Below are 20,515 nucleotides of genomic sequence, written 5' to 3'. Positions count from 1 at the left end.
CCGGATTGGCAGATGGGGTGAAGCGGCGACCGAGATGGCTTGGAAGAGTGGGGTAATTGGCCAGATACAATTGGGGAGAAAAGGGCAGGTGGGCGGGCGATCGGGGGGGGGGGGGGACAAAAAAAAAGCCAGCAAAGACAATTCCCTATGTTGAGTCCATCAAATTGACAAATGGCATTTTGAGTTACCTGTCAACATTTTTAAAATTTGTTAAATGACAGAAAATTCTGGGTTAATGCAACCCCTGACAGGAAATATATTGTTGGCATGCTCAGCACAAAGGATGCAAGAGGAAGGAATGGCACATGTCAGAGGACACCAAGTTATTAATGGCTATTGGCCCAGTCATTATGGTTGTATTGAGGATGGTGGTAAGGATAGGGTGGAGCAAGTGCTTTGAATCATGAATTGATTTTTATGTGTATATAGTGCAGGTGTGTGTATGTCTTGTGGATGCCCTGTGTGTGAGATGAAAAATGAGCGTGATGTAAGTCCTCATGTTAAAGGGTGATGTTCAGATATAGAAAAGTTAAAATGTTACCCTTTTTTTATTTCTCCAGGTAATGCCCTGCCTCCCGCGGAGGGAAAATTACACACAGACACAACACATGGCACTAGGGCCATAACGCCTGCACTTTTACACAAGTTCCCCACCTCTAAATTGTCCCATTTGTTTCCCTCAATAGTCCCTCAGTTGCCTTCCATTGCTCACCAGAAGTGGAGTTGCTCACAAAAACAGGCAGCAGACATGCATGTAGACAAAACCACAGAGACAGTGCAGAGGAACCATGGTCCTCCTGTCATATCACTGTCTGCCATCTAAAATGTGTGATTTGTGATAATGGGCAATACAAATAAAATTGACTTGACTTCAACACATCTGCATAGAGTCCTCAGGATAGGATCCAGTGTGTGTGTGTGTATGTGTGTGCACGTGTTTTTGTGCAGGGGTGTGTGTGGATGGCTACACACGCAACCATGTAATACCACAACAAGCACCTTATTGTTAGTGTTCCTTGATGAATGACAACCCTGTATTTGTCTTTGAAATGGCAACAGTTAGCCCTTAACTGTAAGGTGATTCTCAGCTGAACACCTTTACAGCCCCGTGTCATGATCTGAGATAGTCATCAGAGCAGACCGCAGACATAGAGAATCCACTTCTACCAGGAATATCCCTGTGTAGAGTGGCACCAAGACACGGTACAGGGGCAAATGGAGAAGGAAGAGGGAATGAAGGAAAAAAATGAATGGTTGTACACCTTTTTTTTTTTACATTATGTGAAGATGTTGGTTGACCTCTAATGTGGTGGTTAGGGGAATTATAGGTTCATGGCCACAGATTAGTTAATCAGACAGTATTTGTGTTTGAATAATGCATGGGTGTTTGAGAGAGAAGGAGTAGAAATTGTATGGGAGAGGCTTAGTTTAGACATAAGAAGTTCAAAAATATCTTTTCTAACGCTCTGTCAGTCAACCCACATGCTGACCCTGACGCCTCCCTCTCTTCCATAACCTAAACATAGCGGTGTTGTCAGGGCCAGTTAGGACTGACAGCAAAGCTGGATGTTGTCTGGGCCAGTTAGCTCAGTTGGTTAGGGTGTGGTGCTGATAACACCAATGTCATAGTTTCGATCCCCATACGGACCATGTACCTTTCCTGCAAAAGATTATGCATAGAATAAGAAAACAACAATACTCTCTAGACCCTTCTTTAGAAAATAGCTTTATCGCTGTCTTGAAATAGCTTTTTTAATTTGTTGATGATGGGCACTGCCAGAGACTGAGCCAGTCTGCTTCAATTGATAGAATTACAGTTTACACGTTTTACAATTTCCAAGTATTTGGGAAATGTTGGGAATGGGATTTGTTCCCTGAATAAGCTGAGACACTGTTGCCTGCAAGCAACTGTATGAATGCATGCATGGCAGTTACATGCCTAAACTTTCAAACATCACATTGTCAAATACTGCTTATATTCAAAAGGCTGAAACACTTTTTCAGTTGGCACTTCTTTCCTCCTCCTCCTCCTCCTCCTCCTCCTTCTCCTTGTTCTTCTTCTTCTTCTTCTTCTTCTTCTTCTTCTTCTTCTTCTTCTTCTTCTTCTTCTTCTTCTTCTTCTTCTTCTTCCTTTTCTTCTTCTACTTCCAACTGCTCCCATTAGGGGTCGCTACAGCTGATCATCCATTTCCATGTCTTTCTGTCCTCTGAATCTTCCTCTGTCACACCAGCCACTTGCATGTCCTCCCTCACCTCCTCTTGCCTGGCAGCGCCATCTTCAGCATCCTTCTCCCAATATACCCAGCATCTCTCCTCTGCACATGTCCAAATCATCTTCATCTCGCCTCTCTTGCTTTGTCTCCAAACCGTCCAACCTGAGCTGTCCCTCTAATATACTCATTCCTAATCCTGTCCTCCTTTGTCACTCCTGGCGAAAATCTTAGCATCTTCAACTCTGCCACCTCCAGCTCCGCTTCCTGTCTTTTCATCAGTGCCACTGTCTCCAAGCCATACAACATAGCTGGTCTCACTACCATCTTGCAAACCTTCCCTTTCACTCTTGCTGGTACCCTTCTGTCACAAATCACTTCTGATTGTTTCCCCCTTCTTGATGGCACAAAATCTTAAAATCCTAATCTTTTTAACCAGGATGCCACGGAGCCAAATAGATGACAAAAGCTGTGTGGAGACAAGTTTAGATGCTGCTGGCTTGATCATAGCTTTATTCTGTTTCATTCCTCTTGACACTGTCTTATCGCTTCCCCCCTCCAACAGCCACCCTAGTGTATGCTGGGTTGATACGGTGCTCAAATCTCTCTTCCATTTTAGTTGACATTTTTTATGCCTCGCTTGGTTATAATGTCCAGCTCAGTCTTTGTTCATGCTGGTGCTTAAGCAAATACCTCAACTCCTCAACGTTCTTCCCTCCCCTACTATAGCCAGACAACCAACCTAGGTCATGCTGGTGTTTGACTTGTCATCGGCTGAAAGAGTCTCAGTCAATTTGAGGAGTCTATGCTACCAACCTACTTTGCATTTAAATTTGTCTCTCTAACACATCCACCCCAAACATAAGAACTTCCACAGGAATTTATGAACCAAGACATGGCAGCAAAAGGAGTTAGAACAGGAGTGATGAACAGCATGAGGTAGGGAGAGGAACTGCTGAAGAAGAGGGATGCAGAGGGGCAAGAAAAGAGATCCAAATAAAAGAAAAGAAGAAAAGGGGTGGGGGTGGGGGTTTTGAGATGGCACAGGGGAGAGATCGCTGGTTGCTCTTCATTCTGTGCATGAACAGCGCACAACCTGGATACAAATCTGGCAGGCTCAACACAGCCACTAGTGGTGTCATCCCTTTCACAGGACCTCTCTGTCTCCTTCCTTTCCTCAAACTTCAGACTCCCCTGAGCTTCATTATCATACATCACCCAGTACCCAGCCTCATGTCATGTCGCTTAAAAGACAACTTGAAGTCACAGTGCCTATATTTATCCTCCTCCACACATGGTTTTAGTTTCCATTGTGCTTTAAAATCAGTTTTGGATGTATTGCTCTCTATCATTAAATGGAATTAAAAGCACTTGAAGTCTTATGTACTAACTGTACATAATATTATCAAATCAAATCAAATCAATTTTATTTGTATAGCCCAATATCACAAATTACAAATTTGCCTCAGTGGGCTTAACAGCAACACACCATCCTGTCCTTAGACCCTCTCATCGGATAAGGAACAACTCCCTAAAAACAAACAAACAAACAAACACATAAAATCTTTTAAATAGAAAAAGTTAAATCTTGACAACCTACAGAATTTTTGCCAGATAACCATTCCTCTGCTTTTTCAGCAGAAACAGAAATAAAATCAAATGCTAAAATTTAAGGGTGCGATTTCTTTCCTAAGTAATGCAGTATAAATGAGAATCCTCAACAGTAGATTTTACCAGCATATTGAATGCAGCACACTGCCGGGGTTAACCCTAATCCCAGAAAATTGAATCAGTTCATCTGGACACAACTTTTAGTGGGAGAAGTGTTTCCTCACTCATCCAAGTGACTTTGTATTAGATTTTAAGTGTTTATGAAGGTGGGGATACCTGCAGTCAGCTGAGACTGACGAAGTCACTTGGGTGAGTGATGAGACATTTCTCCAACTAAAAGTTGTGTCCAGATGAACCGATTCAACTTTCTGGGATTTCCTGACCTGGATTATTGAGCATGCATCAAGATCCTGATAAGGAATTTCTCTTTGTGAGCCAGCAATCTGTAATTGGTACCCCACTTTTCAGTTTTCTTTCCCATGTTAAGAGTAGTTAGGATGAAACATTAGAAAGGTTATTGTCTTTCACCTGATCTGTTTGGTTCCCAACCTATTTCAGGCCTCTTCTTTTTTGTTGTTGTTGGTTTTCCTCCCCAATTATATACCTCCAGTTACCCCAGTCTTCCGAGCCGTCCTGATCTCTGCTCCACCCCCTCTGCCGATCCAGTGAAGGCTACAGACTACCACATGCCTCCTCTGATACATGTGGAGTCGCCAGCTGCTTCTTTTCCCCTGACAGTGAGGAGTTTCACCAGGGGGACGTAGCAGGTGGGAGGATCCCACTATTCCCCCCAGTTCCCCCTCCCCCCTGATCAGGTGCCCCCACTGACCAGAGGAGGCGCTAGTGCAGCGACCAGGACACATACCCACATCCAGCTTCCTATCCACAGACACGGCCAATTGTGTCTGTAGGGGATGCCCGACCATGCTGGAGGTAACACGGGGATTCGAACTGGCGATCCCCGTGTTGGTAGGCAACGGGGAATATACCACCACGCCACCCGGACGCCCCAATGACTATTTCAGGCTTTTAACTTGTCTGTATGAGAGGTAACCTGTAGCTCAGCACCAAGGTTCACCAGTCACTTGCACTGTTTCACTGTCTCAGACAACAGAGCAGGACCTCATAATGCTGAGTTCTGTCACCAACCCAGCAATATTTTGATTGACATTGACCAGTTAGTATAGATAATCCTCCATCCTGCTTGACATTTCATGCATTTAGATGGCTGGTAAGCGAGAATGGGACAGCTGTAGTGATGGGGTTGGGCCTATTTGATCTGAATTTAAATGGGATACCATCAGAGCACAAATGGTATATTGCTGAAGAGATGGCACAACAAAGCATTAATACAGCACGTGTTTCTGTTGCTGCGCCAAGACACACAGCTATGGATAAAAAGACAAGAATGCATGCGCATTGGGATGTGGAAGTTCACTCATGGGAAACTGGATGCTTAGTTTCCTGCATTGCAAAAGGAAAGTATTCTCCATCTAGCGTCTGCTTGTCAGAGCCCCAACATCTAGGACAGAGTTATGTAACACCACACGTACAATGTGTTGCAGCAAACCTCTGCCACCAGATACATCACCTGTGCATACCCATTCTCAGAGTCTGCCATTGTTTTTTATCACCGAGGTTGTAAAAAACCGTCCTCCCCTCTGTGCAATGTCACTGAGCAAATACTCTGTCTGTCAACCGTTGGCTAGTCCCCAGCCCTGTGTTGTGTCTTAGTGCTTTGGTATTGAAAAAGAAGTAGTGATGAAGAGAGAGAGAGAGTGGATGATGGAGGTGTAGAGGACTGAAGTAGTGATGAAGAGAGAGAGAGAGTGGATGATGGAGGTGTAGAGTACTGAGATGGAGCTGCCATTATAACTGCAAACTGAGTTTGGCCTCATTGGAGGAAGATGAGACTGAAAAGATGATGAAAACAGAAGTTGTTCTGGGGTAATTATATTGGCCCAGTATAGTGATAGTCAAGCTCTGTCTTGCACTCCAGCTTTAACATTCTCTCACTGCCATTAAAATTCTCTCTCTCTCTCTCTCTCTCTCTCTCTCTCTCTCTCTCTCTCTCTCTCTCTCTCTCTCTCTCTCTCTCTCTCTCTCTCTCTCTCTCTCTCTCTCTCTCTCTCTCTCTCTCTCTCTGAAATCATGTTACTCTTTCTCTTATGTCTTTCACTCTCTTTAGCTCTACCTTTATCAGTCTCTCTCTTTGTCTCCGCTGACTCCCTTCCCCTTCCTGCCTCCCTGTGGATCTCATTAGACTCATCAGCCTAGCCTCGCTCATTACCCAGTCAGAACCCCATGATTGAACAGAGCTGTGTTTCCCTCCACTGTGGCTCCTCCAACACACTCTGGCCACGTTCCAGCACCTGACCAGTACTCCCATCCTTAACACACAGAGAGGCCAAACCCTTGGTGTCTAAATACTTGGCCTGAATGTAACAGGCTCAGTTTGGGTTTTTCTCATTTCCAACAAAGTTTGAAAGTCCAGAGTCACAAAGTGCACTGTATAAAGTCAGGGACACTGGTGGTTAGCCCAACATCACTTTGTGTATCTACATGCTGTCCAGGGCCTTTAGATTAGTAGATAAAAAAATCAGCATGAAACGCATTGGATGATTTTTGAGACCATATTGAGACCAATTGACAGAGGAGAGGAAATGTGGAGCCTGTGATTAAGAATTTGGTCACGGCTGAGGGAGGGAAATTTGCAGCTTGCTTGCTAGACAGAGGAGAGAGCCAAAAAGAGCTTGTGAGCTCTCCAGCAGATACTCTCCCGGGTGCAGGGAGAGTTTACCAGAGACTTTGATGCAGATGACAGATGACATTGTCAAACAGAGTGACAGGGATGAGTGGGGTGAAATATGTGTTTATGTGCGTGCTTGTTGGTGCAGTGAAATGGGATACGATTTGTACGATGATAGAAATGCTGCCCTTCAGCCTTTAATAGACAACTCTGACCTGTTATTTAGTCACGCACACAGAGCACTGAATCCTCCCTAGATAGATTTATAGATTTATAATGAAACCTTCAGACAAATAAATATGCATGTCCCCCTTTTAAGTAACTTTGAACAGCCACTGTGCTTTCAGCTGTGCGGTCAGCCCTTTCAGTTATCGAGTTAACGCAAATCTGTAGGCGTATGCAGGGCTCCAGTTTTTTCACCACCTTCCCGGAACCATCCCAAAAAACAATTTGAACCATCCCAAAGTCAGTGTAAACTGTCCCAAATTCTAAATGTTGTCCCCCCCCCCCTTTTTTTTTTTCTCCCCAATTGCATCCGACCAATTACTCCACTCTTCCAAGCCGTCCCGGTCGCTGCTCCACCCCCTCTGCCGATCCAGGGAGGGCTGCAGACTACCACGTGCCTCCTCCCATACATGTGGAGTCGCCAGCTGCTCCTTTTCACCTGACAGTGAGGAGTTTCACTAGGGGGACATAGCACGTGGGAGGATCATGCTATTCCTCCAGTTCTCCCTCCCCATCGAACAGCGCCCCCGACCGACCAGAGGAGGTGCTAGTGCAGTGACCAGGACACATACCCACATCCGGCTTCCCACCCGCAGACACAGCCAATTGTGTCTGTAGGGACGCCCAACCAAGCCGGAGGTAACACGGGGATTTGAACCAGTGATCCCTGTGTTGGTAGGCAATTGAATAGACTGCCACGCCACCCAAATTATTGTATTTTTATTTAAATAATTGCTTCCATTAAAAAAAATTCTTGACATTAGTAGTTTTATGTATTATAAGCTGTTTAGAATTAGTGTTAGAAAGTTAAACAGATTATAATTCCCTCTCTAATATCTACTTTATATTGCTGCGAAACACATCAACAAATTTCTCCTTCAAACAGCTAGGCTGTGTTTATTCAAGTTTCTCGCCAAAAACAAAATTTGCAAGACTATTTGAGCACATCTTAATGAGGTAATAATTCACCTTCGCTCAATACTCATTTTACTGAACAGAGCTTGAATGCATCGTAAGGCTCTGATAAAAAATACGCACCTAGTCTATTTTTGATGGAAGCCGTGTGCACAGAGGAGATCGGGCCGGGCAGGAAGTCAGACACAGGAATGGCTTGGACTATCCAGTCGTCAGTGCTCGGTACAGTTTGTCATTTGCTAAACAATATTCAAAATAAATGATTATATATAAAATCCTTTTTGTCACAGAGGCATCCCAGGGAGATCTCTGTTCGTCCCAAACACACTTTCTATCGTCCCCAGGCGACACCGTTAGCCTCAAGCCCTGGGCGTATGAATGTCAAAACATTACTTGGATTGTGCACAAACTCTATTGTCAAGTTAAGATTTACACAACAGTTTGGCAGTCAAGAAAAGCAGGCTCTAGTGTCACATCAGTCATCTAAAAAGTGTAAAATGGGATGGTGGAACTTGTGTCTTCATTAAAGACTTAATCTGCCAACTACAAACAAATTTGGGTGCTTAAGTACACTTCCACTTTTTCAGCTGTCTTTTTTTATTCCCCCACCTTTAACCCTAGATATTGTCAGTCAAGCTTAGGTGTGTATAGTGCTGGACTACATCATGCTATCTCAGTGGAGTTTTTCCATCTGCAAGGCCAAGCGCTCCCATTCTCTGCCCCTCCACACACAGCAAGATGGCAATTAGCTTCCCTTTACACCCTGCCAGGCAAACCCCCAACGCTTTTTGGCTGACATTGAACCCTCATTAAGCTTTGTCTGTGTGGGACAGCAGATTTTGTGTGTGTTTGCTGTATTTGTAAGCAAGTTGTATCACCGTTCAACACCCCTGGTGTTATTCTCAGGCTTGGGCTATCGCTGTCTATCTCTGGCAGCCAGGATGGCAAAGTACAAATGCCTTCACTCAGCAAATCTCTTTCTCCTCTCTCTCTCTCTCCTCTCTCTCTCTCTCTCTCTCTCTCTCTCTCTCTCTCTCTCTCTCTCTCTCTCTCTCTCTCTCTCTCTCTCTCTCTCTCTCTCTCTCTCTCTCTGTCTCTCTATCTATCTATCTATCAGAGGTGTGTCTGAAGACATAAAGGGAAAGCTAATAATTTGACCTGAGTGCGTTTTAGGTCCAGCCACCGCTGACCTATAAGTATAGAGCTAAGAAGTGGGTCAGGCGTTAGCCATGGCGAAAACGGAGAGAATACCAGACCATATTTACATTTTTTTGTGTTTAGCAGTTTGACTGCACATTTATACTTGCAAAGTGGCATAGTCTGTATACTGATGGGTCCATCATGATAATAAACAATGAGAAAGCAAGTCTGAATTAGGCTCCATTTACACCACCTCTGAAGTTCCTAACCTAGTGAAAAAATGCATATTTTAAAGAGTGAGCCATTGCATAGAGGGCTTTTGAAGCCTTAGTGTTGTGCAGGTATGACTGATGTTTGTGTGTGCATTAGTGCACATACAATATGAAGGCAAGTATTACCTCACAGCAACTAAAATGTCCACCGATTTCCTTAATGCTTGAACATAAGTGTAGAAAAATAACTGGCCTAACATGTTCTACAGTAGCCATATCACACTCATCTTAGCTGCTTTGACAATAAGGTGCTTTGGCAGTTCTGCTCTAGCATCCTAATGCTGACATTCACGATCTGAGCCCAAGTTTCTGTTGGTTCGGACAGGTGTCAGACAGGTGTAGTAGGGAACATCTACGGCCCTCTTCTTTTAAATTGCCTGAATGAAAGCATCTGCAAAATGAGGGAGTGTGCAATGCAAGTTCAGGGTTATTTCCTTTGTGGCATTAAATCACATACAATTGCCTGTATTTCAGTGAGTTTCGGATGATATGGCTGCTGAATGTTTTAGACATCAACCGATAATATAACATTGCATCGATTCTTATTTCACAGGAAGATTTACGGCCTGTTGAATAAGCTTAATGTTTCCTCTGAAGATGAGCAGGGGTCCTGGAAAGGTGTGAGATTCTCCAATCAAGAATTAAAACTGGCTCAAGTTGTCTTAGGCTTGTCTTAGACTGCATGGCTTGATGGTAGCTAATTCAACCATGACAAACATATCAGTCCTCTGCTTTTACCACAGTGGTGGGTGAGAATACACTCGTTCACACATTCCCCTCATTCTTTTCTCCCCCTCAGTGTTGTTTTCTCAGAGGCCAGGGGAAAAGCGAGAGCATGGAGAGGAGAGAGGGGGCAGGGGTCTGAAGGCGCCAATCACAGTAGAGATGAATTATATGGAACAGTGTCGAATTAAATGGAACAAAACTCATCAGTAACATTTACCTTGCTCTCTATCAGAAAATGTCAAACGCCCACGTGGACCTCGTTTAACGCTCCCTCGCTCTCTCTCTCTCTCTCACGCACCACTCTCAGTTGGCATTGCCATGGGCTGCTGTGACAAAATGATTCTCCCACACATGTGCTCTTTCTTTCTCTCTCCCACCTACACTATGCGTGACTGTTCAGAGTCCACTGTGAAATAATTGGAGTTGCTCTACCTTTTGTGGTTTAAAAATCACTATAATCTTTCTCACCTTTACCGTTTACCCTGTAATCAGAACTGTCTCCCTCCACCCGAAGCCATTCCATTCAGTATGCCTCTGTTTTCTTTTCATGGCACAAGAGTGCAGTTTAAATTCCAGATAATTCTTAATGCTGTCCGAATGAGCTGTTTGTAAGTATGTAGAGTTGTGTGCTGTTTGGGAAACACTGTTTAAAACAGTTTAAAAAAAAAGAAATTTATTCAGTGCCCTTCATTCATATCTGTCATGCTATACTATTACTATTATTACTATTTCTCTCTTTCTCCAAGATGTGGCAAATGGCACCTCGGGTTACCGGCCTCCACCAAGGACCAAGGAGGTGGTCATCAACGGCCAGACAGTTAAACTGAAGTACTGTTTCACCTGCAAAATCTTCAGGCCACCGCGAGCCTCTCACTGCAGCCTCTGTGACAACTGTGTGGGTGAGTAGCTGAGCGCTTCTGTGGATCTATGTGGGTGTGTGAGACTGAGGCGCACGGTGCACACAGGCATGACGCTTCATGTAGGCCCAACAGACACTTGGACGTCATCAAGTGTCCAAGGATAATTTAAAAAGAAAATAGCTGGCGTCTGTGAGTATTCGTCTACAGTGAGCCTTATTTCTGGCGTGTCTCCATACGATTTGGATGAATGTAGCAGATTAGGTTTCTCCTTGTTTTTGCAAACAGACAAAAAAGATGCCAAACAAAGTGTGTTGCTTTGTGACGTGTAACTTGAAAAATCTACAGGGAATCTGTTCTCTGCACTCTATGCATTGCCTCTGTGCACTGCCTGTTGGCACCTACATCCTATCAGACTCGACCTTAGCTTTATGGCACTTACTCGTGTTGTTTGCTCCTGCCTAGATCCTTGCTTGTGTTGAATCAGCTCTCAGGTGTACATTGCTTTGGATAAAAGCGTTTGCTAAATGAAATTGTAAATAGTAATCTCGCCTGGCGTACGCACAGGGGAGGAAGTGAAATGGTTGAGGGAAGACAAACATAAGGAAAAAGAGACAGCCACAGTAGAATGGTTGAGTTTTTTTCTTCTCTCCCAATTGTACTTGGCCAATAACCCCACTCTTCCAAGCTGTCCCAGTCACTGCTCCACCACCTCTGCCGATCCGGCGAGGGCTGCAGACTACCACATGCCTTCTCCGATACATGTGGAGAAGTCACCAGCTGCTTCTTTTCACCTGACAGTGGGGAGTTTCACCAGGGGGACGTAGGGAGGAGGATCTCGTGGAAGGATCATGCCCCAGTTCCCCCTCCCTCCCAAACAGGTGCCCCAACCAACCAGAGGAGGTGCTACTGCGGCAACCAGGACACATACCCATATCTGGCTTCCCACCCGCAGACATGGCCAATTGTGTCTGTAGGGACGCCCGACCAAGCTGGAGGTTATACGTGGATTCGAACCGGAGATCCCCGTGTTGATAGAATAAACTGCCACGCTACCCGGACGCCCATGGTTGAGGAGTTTTGCCACTATTTACAACTATACGCGCTATCTCTCTCGATCTCGCTTGCTCTCGACAGAGTGTGGAGTGCCGCCAGGTAATTACTTGGAGGGAGAGAGAGAATGAGACAGTAACCTGTGTGGGAGACAGTTGTCCTTCACAGCCAAACAGACAGATGGAAGGTTAGACAGGCAAACCGAAGGAGAGACGGGAGGACACCCAGACCAAAGAAGGCTGTTGTTGTCATTTCGATGTACCATTTGACATCCATTTAAGCCAGGAAGCTGTTTGCATTATTTCATTATCACTCGTTTTTGTCATTCAGTGTTTTATTTCAAAATCTATTACCGCAGTGTCTAACTTGCCCACTTTGCAGCTATTGCACACCTATCCATCCTGAAGGAGGGAGCCCTCCTCCAGTGCTCTTCCTGAAGTTTCTCTCATTTTTTTTCTCACATTTTTCTTTGCCTTTCCCCCCCCCCCAGCTAAACCAAGGGACCTAGGATACAGGTTGTAGGGCCATATGAAATCTGTTTTATTATTCTCCAAATTCCATTTTGTTTTTTTCCCCATTTTTGGTTTTCTTTGTCTAATTATTATTATCTCTTTATTCATTTTTTTTTGGTCTCATTTTGATCAAAGTGCTTGCATAAGATTGTACAAGAATTTTCAGTATTTCATAAGGCATGTCTTCCTTTCCTCCCCTCTCCTCTTCTCTCCTAATATTATAGTCCATTCAGTTCATCTGATTGGAGAAGCAATATGTATGCAGTGGTGTCAGTCATGTTCTACACCAGTTACGCCCCCTTCTTCCTGTCTGGCTGGAAGCTGCCTTCCTCCAACACCTTTATATCAGGTTCTTATAAATGCAATAAGGAAGCAACTCAATTGGCTGCACTGCGCGTAATCAATAAAACCTTCTGAACGCAGGTGTCACTGTCAAAAGATATGGAATACAATACGGTCCCTAATTTTGATTGTAAAGCAGTTCACCTGAAACTGAAGTAGTTAAATGTTTTGAAATACCACAGAATACACGTCTTGCACTCTGAATAAATTTTAAGCCAGGACTCTTCTCATTTCCAGATATCTTACGCTTCCCTCTCCTGAGAGATTTAGATGAACGGGGTTCTTCCCCACAACACAGTAAAGCGTTGCTCATTTCCAGAAAGTTTCATTCCTCTGCCAAGGTGGCTGATGGTCCTGTGTCATTGTTTACACATAGGAAAGAATCTACTGCCTCCCCATCTCAATTTCTCTGTCACATCATCATTTATTACTGCAGAAATGACTTCAGATTCCCAGGTTGACCTCTGACAGGCAATGGTTTTGACCCGCATAAAATAGGTCAACTCTTTAACCCCTGTGACTTCAGAGCTTGACAATGCCTTTTTTTATATATATATATATACAGAAGCATCAGGGCCAGCCTAGTAGTTAGGCCAATTCATAAAAAGTGAATGGCTTGCGCTTAGAGAAGAAATGTCGGGGGAGTCCGGGTAGCGTAGCGGTCTGTTCCGTTGCCTACCAACACGGGGGTCGCCGGATCGAATCCCCGTGTTACCTCCGGCTCGGTCAAGCATCCCTCCAGACACAATTGGCCGTGTCTATGGGTAGGAAGCCGGATGTGGGTATGTATCCTGGTCGCTGCACTAGCGCCTCCTCTGGTTGGTCGGGGTGCCTATTCGGAGGGAGAGGGAACTCGTGGGGAATAGCGTGATGCTCCCACACGCTATGTCCCCCTGGCGAAACTCCTCACTGTCAGGGGAAAAGAAGCGGCTGGCGACTCCACATGTATCGGAGGAGGCATTTGGTAGTCTGCAGCCCTCCCCCGGATCGGCAGAGGGGGTGGAGCAGCGACCAGGACAGCTCGGAAGAGTAGGGTAATTGGCCGGATACAATTCGGGGGGAAAAGGGGGGGGGTTCAAAAAAGAGAGAGAGAGAAATGTCTCGGTATACCAAGACTCTTCCATAGTTTCACATCTAATATGTCTGATAATGGATTGTGTTGTAATCACTGTACAGATTACAGTGGGAGGTGTGTGTGTGATTGTCCGTGAGTCTGTGTACATATGTTTGAGGAGTCTGGAAAATGACAGTCTTCCCATGTGTCAGATTAGGTAACTCCAACTCAGCTGACTTTGTGTGCATCAGAAAGGCTATTTCTAACTCAATTACTTAAATAGTCTTTCTGATGCACACAAATCCCTGGGCGCATACACAGACGTATGTGTATGTGCCCAGGGATTTGTGTGCATGCCTTAAAACAGCCCAAGTCTAGCTCACTGTTCCAAGTATTTTAGGTGGCAACCATTCTTCTTTCCCATATCCCTGTAAAAAGTGAGTTGTTGTTGATTTCAAAAAACAAAAACAAAACGGTTACCTCCTTTTGTACATTCACTAATTCCTCTCTCTCTCTCTCCTTCTGTGCAGAGCGTTTTGACCACCACTGTCCCTGGGTTGGGAACTGCGTGGGAAGGAGGAACTACCGCTTCTTTTATATGTTCATCCTCTCCCTGTCTTTCCTTACCATCTTCATCTTCGCCTTTGTCATCACACACGTCATTTTACGTAAGTAGTAGGCGCACATGCACAAACGCACACAAACTCAGTCTCTCTCTATCACGTTCTCATCCTCTCTTTCTGTCTTGAACCAAAAAGTCCTCTCTCTCTCTCTCTCTCTCTCTCTCTCTCTCTCTCTCTCTCTCTCTCTCTCTCTCTCTCTCTCTCTCTCTCTCTCTCTGTCTCTCTCTCTCACACACACACACACCACTCTCTCCTGGTAGTGCTCTTTGTGTGCTGCCAGTCAGCAGGTTGTAAGTGGGCGTTGTGGAAAGCGGTCACATTCTGGCTTGTTACCATCTTTCCTGCAGGGGGCAGGCAGTGGACCTGTGCTGCGCTCACTGCACCAACGTGTTTCTCTGTGCATGTATGTTGTGAGTGGGCAAGCGACAGTAGGCGGATGAATGCTGCACAGGGGAGGAAAGACATGCCCAAATTAGCTACCAGAAATGTCTATCTTTGGTTGATTTTCCTCCCTTTGGGTGTAATTTTTTTCTGTTTTTCTTTGACTTGATTTGTTCAGCTATGCAATGCTGTGTCTTTGGAAATTTGAGAACAGTTTGATTTTGATGTGAAGGAATTGTAGGAAATTGCAATCTTGGATTTGAAGTTTGCACTGTGTACGGGGGTCAAGTCACTGAGCATCAAAGCAGTCCAACCAGCTTCATGTTAGAAGGACATCATCGGCGCCTGGGTAGCATAGCGGTCTATTCCGTTGCCTACCAACACGGGGATCGCCTGTTCGAATCCCGGTGTTACCCCCGGTTTGGTCAGGTGTCCCTACAGACACAATTGGCTGTGTCTGCAGGTGGGAAGCGGGATGTAGGTATATATCCTGGTCGCTGCACTAGCGCCTCCTCTGGTCGATCGGGGTGCCTGTTCAGAGGGGAGGGGGAACTGGGGGGAATAGCGTGATCCTCCCACATGCTACACCACCTGGAGAAATTCCTCAGGTGTCAGAAGCGGCTGGCGACTCCACATGTATTGGAGGAGGCATGTGGTAGTCTGCAGCCCTCCCTGGATTGACAAAGGGGGTGGAGCAGTGACCAGGATGGCTCAGAGAGCGGGGTGATTGGCCAGGTATAATTGGGGGAGAAAAAGGGAAAACGACATCATCAAATGCGATTTATCAATTTTCTGTTATTTTTATCCATCCAAGGACACTATGTCATCTGGAATCGATTAGCTAGTGGGCAGTCACTCCTAAATCAAATCAAAATCAAATCAATTTTATTTGTATAGCCCAATATCACAAATTACAAATTTGCCTCAGTGGGCTTAACAGCAACACAACATCCTGTCCTTAGACCCTCTCATCGGATAAGGAACAACTCCCTAAAAAACCCTTTAACAGGGAGAAAAAATAGGAAGAAACCTCAGGGAGAGCAACAGAGGAGGGATCTCTCACCCAAGATGGACAGCGTGCAATGGATGTTGTGTTCACGCAATTTACATAATACAACATTGAAAGAGGATAACAGAATTATAATGGACATAGAATTTGTGAAGAACATGATGCACAGGATGCCAAGCAGTGTCCACATGCCAACGGAGCAGTCCAGGACCCAAGCCACGCGACCAGCATCATCATGTAATAAAAGAAAAACTTATGTGAGGAGTGGAAGGGCAGGCTGCATCCAAATGATGACCACCATCACCACAGAGACCTGGGAGGAGAACCGACTGCACATGCACGCAAGAGAGACTCACATGACACCATTCAAACAAAGAAAAAGAGAAAGGAGAAGACATCATTCAGAGAGAGAGAAAAGACATGTTAGAGAAGAGAACAGTTTGCAACAGTCATTAGCCATAATCAATTAAGTCATCAATTAGTCATAATCTATACTCTGTAATCTATACTCGATAATCTCGTTGGCAGAACAGTGGTTGGTAAATTCATTGAGACAGAAAACCAACCCACCATCCAGTACCGGTTGTGAAGTACTCAACTTAAAAGCAACTAATTGTAAACTAAGGCAAAAAGATGAGTTTTAAGTTTGGATTTAAAGGACTCAACAGACTGTGATTGTCTGATGGCAGCAGGCAGGTTATTCCACAACACTGGAGCCCGATAGGAAAAGGCCCTGCCACCAGCTGACTTCTTTTTAACTTTGGGTACACACAGGAGCCCTGTGTTTTGAGAACGAAGTGCTCGAGATGGCATGTAAGGTTTAAGGAGATCAGACAGGTAGGATGGGGCAAGCCCATTTAGGATTTTATAAGTCAGCAGAAGCACCTTGTATTCTGATCTAACATGGATAGGAAGCCAATGAAGGGAGGCAAGAATTGGTGTAATATGGTCAAATTTCCTAGTTTTAGTTAGGATTCTAGCAGCAGCATTCTGAACCATCTGAAGACTTTTAGTACTGGAATGTGGCAGACCTGAGAACAGAACATTACAGTAATCAAGTCTGGATGAAACAAATACATGTATTAGAATCTCTGCGTCAGCCATGGAGAGAAAAGACCGAATTTTAGCTATGTTTCGTAAGTGAAAAAAGGCAGTATTGGTGATTTCTTTAATGTGCTTATCAAGGAAAGGCTGGGATCAAACGTAACACCAAGATTTTTGGCAGCCACACTTTTTGAAACCACAGAGTTGTCGATTGTTGTCGTTACTTGTCTGTGTCTAGCAGGGCCAATGACTAGCATCTCGGTTTTATCTGAATTTAAAAGCAGAAAGTTAAGTGACATCCAGTTTTTCACAGTAGCCAAGCAGGCCTCTAAGTTAGTGATTTGAGTATGATCATCAGCCCTTACAGGCACATACAACTGAGTATCATCAGCATAGCAATGGAAATTTATTCCATAACTGCGTATAATTTGGCCAAGAGGTGTAATGTAAAGAGAGAAAAGTAGAAGGCCAAGTACTGAGCCCTGAGGCAAACTATATTTAATGTCAGAAAATTTTGATATAATATTATTATAGCAGACACAATGTGTTTTTCCAGATAAGTAGGACTTAAGCTAAGAGAGAGCTAAGCCAGAGACACCAAAATTACAATTTAATCTATCTTAAAAGTATACAGTGATCAGTGGTGTCAAAGGCTGCACTGAGGTCCAGTAGTAGAAGCACAGAAGTGGAATCAGAGTCTAAAGCCAGTAGAAGATCATTTACCACTCTGGTCAGAGCAGTTTCAGTGGAGTGACAGGGCCTGAAAGCCAACTGAAAAGGTTCATATAGATCGTTTTCTTTTATATGGGTCAAAACTTGTTGATACACAACTCTCTCTAGTACTTTAGAGAAGAATGGAAGATTAGAGACTGGCCGATAGTTATTAAGAGACCCTGGATCAAGGTGCGGTTTTTTAAGTAGAGGTTTAACCACAGCTGTCTTAAAACTGCTGGGAACAATGCCAGTAGTAAGAGATAAATTAACGATGTCTAGCATTGTAGGTCCAAGAAAAGGCCAGAGGTCTTTAAAAAGTTTTGCTGGTAAGGGATCAAGTAGGCAAGCAGTTGGTTTAGAAACTGACACGAACTTAGTCAAAATATCAAGAGAGATAGTCTCAAAAGCTGTAATAACTGGAACTGTCAGTGACTCATTGTGTAGAATGAATTTAGTGTGACAGGATCTGAGTTGAAGAACAAATTTTGTTTAAGATCTCATCAACCTTATTGCAGAAAAAATCTAGAAATTCAACTCCTAGCGCTACACCTCCCGTCCATGTTTGTCCTGCTTCCATATGATCAGCTTGTGCGAGACAGGGATGTACACAACCACACACACTCTGCAGAGAAACAGAGAGAGAGAGCATCGCAAAGTTTATCAAGTTTTTGCTAAGATGTTCTGTATGCATTAAATCTTTCTCCCTTTCTTCTTATCGTCTAGTTATTCTCCGACAGTTGTAGTCGCTTCAGATCTTATGAAAGAACACATGCCCTCATATAGCTGCAGTAAATGTTGGCCTTTAATGCTAAAGGGCAGTAAAGTTGCTGTGGTAGCATGGACATATTAATCTCTGGATGACGAAGCGAAACATGGTGTCCCATTCACTCCAATGAGAGCTGCTCACCCAGCACATACAGCCGGTTTCAGCTCAGTGGCCAAGCATGGAACTGCATGTCACATGATGCCATGAAACCCAAAGTATCTTTCCAACAGAGATACAGGGGAAAAGACAGATCTATAAAACCTAGCGAGGGAAGTTCTGAGCATCCCAAAAGTGCAAAAACAACTCTGAATGACCAAGTTTGAAATCAAGTTGGTTTTTTTTAATAAGCCACGATTTGATTGTGAATGCGCATGTAGCGCACGCTAGGGGTTTCACAGAAGAGTCGACTAGTCGACTGTCAAACCCACTAGTCGACAATGTGCATAGTTGTAGACTAATCGTTCGTCTGTGGTTTTTGCACTGTGCAGAAATAAAGCAGTGACAGCAGGTATGCAGCTTGGGACGCTCTGGTTCCAACATGGATTTGTTTGGTTTGAACAATCATTTTCTGTGTTATGCCATGTTAAATAAACAGAATTGAAGGTATTTAGAGAAGGAAAGACTCCCGCTATTTCCATGTTTTGGTTTAACGAGTGACCATTTTAACTGGTGACTTTAGTGACAGCAGCTGTTGAAAACACAAACAGAACATGTGTTGTCCTCCTAAAAACCTTTAATTTTACTTTAATACATTTTAAATACGCGCTGATCCGTGTTTAATATTTATGCTGACCATTTACGTAAGTTAAATTGTGCTCAGCAAGACTCATTCACCTCTTGTAATGTTTCTTATAATGTGGGAAACAGACCGCAACTGGCAGTGCAGCTGTATTTTATACCGTTATCCCCAATTGAAAGTGACCCATATTCAATAATTCGACCTGTAACGTAATGTCAAATTCCTCATTAGACGCTAAATGCTCTGCTAATCTATGTTTTCCCCCACTTTAAAAGTTACTTCAAGAAATGTGAATGCTGGTCCGCGGTGGTGTAGCGGTCTAAGCATTGGCTTTGTGTAGATGCAGTTGCCCACCGGGGACCGGGGTTCGCGCCCGGTCTCGTCAGATCCGACTATGGCCGGACTTGACTAAGCAAAAATAATTGGCAACGCTGTCTTCGGGAGGGGGGCAGAGTCTGCTTGTGTTCATCACAGGCATGCGTCTCTGTGTGTGTCGAAAAAGCAGTGGTTCGGCCTGGATTCACCCTGTCATGATAGTGGGGAGGCGTCTCCTTCGAGACTGCTGGCCGGAGAGACACAGTTGGCGAACGCATGCAGTACGAGGGTGGGTGTTTGAACTAAAAAAGTAGGGATCGATTGGCCACTAAAATTGGGAGAAAAAAGGGGAAAATCAGAAATAAATTAAAAAAAAAAAAGAAATGTGAATGCTTCTTGTTTGCGGCACATAATGTGGGACAAAAAGGACCAGATGATATATACTGTGTTGAATATTAAATTTAAGATAGTTTAAGGCTTTTAGGCTTTTCAACAGCTGCCGTCACCACCACTTACGGCTTAGGCCCCCAGCTGAAAAAAAATATGATATATCTCTCGCGATTGATCGACTACTCAACTGCTTTTTGGAGTAGTTGATGACTACTAAAATGCAGCAGTTGTGACTACCCTAGTGCATGCCATTTGTGCACTCTGATGTACACTAGTCACACAAGGTTTGAAGAGAGCTTCCATTTCCGTTTGGGCTTGGATATACTGAGATTGTTTTATTCTGGCTGTATGAGAGCACAGGCTTTTTATTTTGCTTCATTTTCTCTGCTGATGAAATAGATCGCTTACATATGGAAGCCCATTTCCGCCACTTAGACGGAAAAAGAAAAACATCACAACTCATTATTTTGAGACATCATGTTGTTATTCACAGATAGTGTCATTATTTTGAGATAGTATGTTATTATTTACAGTTCAGTCAGGACCACTTTAGTCAAAGAAAAAATTTATTGCCATCTGCCGTTGTTATATTTGGCGGTATAGCTCTGTTCTGGCACCTCCCTGCCCTTCCACGTGCATACATGGAAAGCCTAAGCAAGGAGAGCAGCAGCAAAGACCCCCCCCCCCCATAGGCTACAGAACAGAGCAGACATCAATGACAACAGTAATGACATTGATTAAGTCAGACATAGCATGATAAGGAGGAACTGGGGTGGAGGCAGGTTGCAAAGTAGCTTGCAGAAGAAGCAGGAAGAGTAGGCAGGCTAAAGCAGTTTAAATAGGGCGCCCTGTATGAGGTTTGCCAATT

The 20,515-nt window shown here is 44.2% G+C and overlaps 1 protein-coding gene across 1 annotated transcript in view; it reads left to right on the top strand.

The window, feature by feature from the left end:
- The window catches only part of LOC130126339 (palmitoyltransferase ZDHHC14-like), a 90,239-nt gene that overhangs the window by 51,748 nt on the left and 17,976 nt on the right, over positions 1-20,515 (top strand). Inside the window, 2 exon segments of the mRNA XM_056295811.1 lie at positions 10,595-10,747; positions 14,197-14,334. Of these exon segments, the coding sequence (XP_056151786.1) occupies positions 10,595-10,747; positions 14,197-14,334 (291 nt within the window).

This window comes from Lampris incognitus, chromosome 16, assembly GCF_029633865.1.
Source record: "Lampris incognitus isolate fLamInc1 chromosome 16, fLamInc1.hap2, whole genome shotgun sequence".
NCBI lineage: Eukaryota > Metazoa > Chordata > Actinopteri > Lampriformes > Lampridae > Lampris > Lampris incognitus.
The sequence above is the reverse complement of the archived record's forward strand: the minus strand, read 5'-3'. Positions and strand labels throughout refer to the sequence as shown.